Here is a 1,608-nt window from a genome sequence, read left to right on the forward strand (position 1 = left end):
GGGCTGTGAACCGCAAGGTCAGCAGTTTGAAACCAGCTGTTCCACAGGAGAAAGATGAGGCTTTCTGTTCCCATAAAGATTTACAGCCTCAGAAACCCTGTTCCGGGTGGCTATAAGTTGGAACCGACTCCACGGCACATAACAACAACAACAATCCAACTTGTTTTTGAAATTGACCAGCTAGCAAACAAAAACCACAGAAGTCCTTTAAATAGTGAGTTGTTTCTGATTCTAAAGTAATTCAGCTTAAAATGTTTTCCTTAGTGTAGTAACAGTTTAACAATGTAATTACTACATAATGTAAGCTGTTTATTGTTTTTATGATGAGATGCATTCTTACATCCATGTTGTTATTTATAACTTCATCTCTTCAGAATAGGCATGAGTTATTTAATCTTTTTCAATTAAAAAGATGTTTTTTTCCATATTTTCTTTTTATGCCATTAGACAAATGAAAATGATTTAAGAAAATTTTTTTCCCAGTATGGATCTGTAAAAGAAGTGAAGATTGTCAATGATAGAGCTGGAGTGTCCAAAGGGTTAGTATCACTAAAGATCATATATAGAATTACCAACTGTATTTTATTGGATTATTAGGTTTTATTTAGTAACTTCTCTACTTTCCCCATATTTCTTAAATGCACTTACTAACGTATGTGTCTATGTGTGTGTGTGTATTTTAAAAGAGAGGACAATATAATATTCCTTAACAGTTGCTTGGGATTAGGGACTATGTTAGGCAGCAAGCACTTCAATAAAAATACTTAATAACAGCTTAAGGAATCAGATACATCTGGAATTTTAAAACAGCTAACCCTAAAGAATGGCTGTTGGCTGTTGCCTCACAGACATAATAGGAAACTAAAATGAGAACTATAACTCTAATGAGGCTGATTTTTATTGCTGCAATAAGAAGAAAAATTGAGGAGAAAAAAAAGCAAAATTTGTCTAGAAATATCTAATGACCTTACAACTATGTTAGTGGATTGATGTATACAAAAGCCAAATTTCAGAGAGAGAAAAATGTGAACTTTTCATAGTGTACTGTGTACTCATTTAAAGGATTTTGACTACGAAGTGAAACATAAATGGATAAGACAGTAATGATCAATGAAAAGCTATGTTGGGTTTTTTTTAAGTGAGACAAGAAATGCATATTTATAAGCAACAACGAAAAAAGAAGGTGCAGTAAGGTGAATAGAAAAAAATATTAGTAAGGAACATAAATGTTACAGATGAGCACTCTGAAAGAGATGAGATCCTATAGAAAAGTTATCTTTAAACAGAAATACTTCTGTAGATGGCCAAAAAAAATATTAAGATGAAGTAAGATGGTATCTTATTTATGAATACCAGAGAAACACTGTCAAATACAGTGCCAGGAAATGAGCCCCTCAGGTTGGAAGGCACTCAAAATGTGACTGGGGAAGAGCTGCCTCCTCAAAGTAGAGTTTACCATGACGATGCAAATGGGAGTAAAGTCCTTAGGACCTTCATTTGCTGATGGGGCACAACTCAAAATGAAGAGAAACAGCTGTAAATATCCATTAATAATCAGAACATGGAATGTACAAAGTATAAATCTAGGAAAATTGGAAATTGTCAAAA

General features: G+C 33.4%; 1 protein-coding gene across 1 annotated transcript in view; it reads left to right on the forward strand.

Annotated features, from left to right (window-relative positions):
- Window positions 1–1,608, forward strand: part of BOLL (boule-like RNA-binding protein) — a 116,704-nt gene that overhangs the window by 9,024 nt on the left and 106,072 nt on the right. The window contains exon 2 of the mRNA XM_006862004.1: window positions 448–539. Coding sequence (XP_006862066.1) covers window positions 515–539 — 25 coding nt within the window. The 5' untranslated portion in view covers window positions 448–514. The remainder of the gene's footprint in view (window positions 1–447; window positions 540–1,608) is intronic.

The sequence above is a fragment of the Chrysochloris asiatica genome, unplaced genomic scaffold, assembly GCF_000296735.1.
Source record: "Chrysochloris asiatica unplaced genomic scaffold, ChrAsi1.0 scaffold00045, whole genome shotgun sequence".
NCBI lineage: Eukaryota > Metazoa > Chordata > Mammalia > Afrosoricida > Chrysochloridae > Chrysochloris > Chrysochloris asiatica.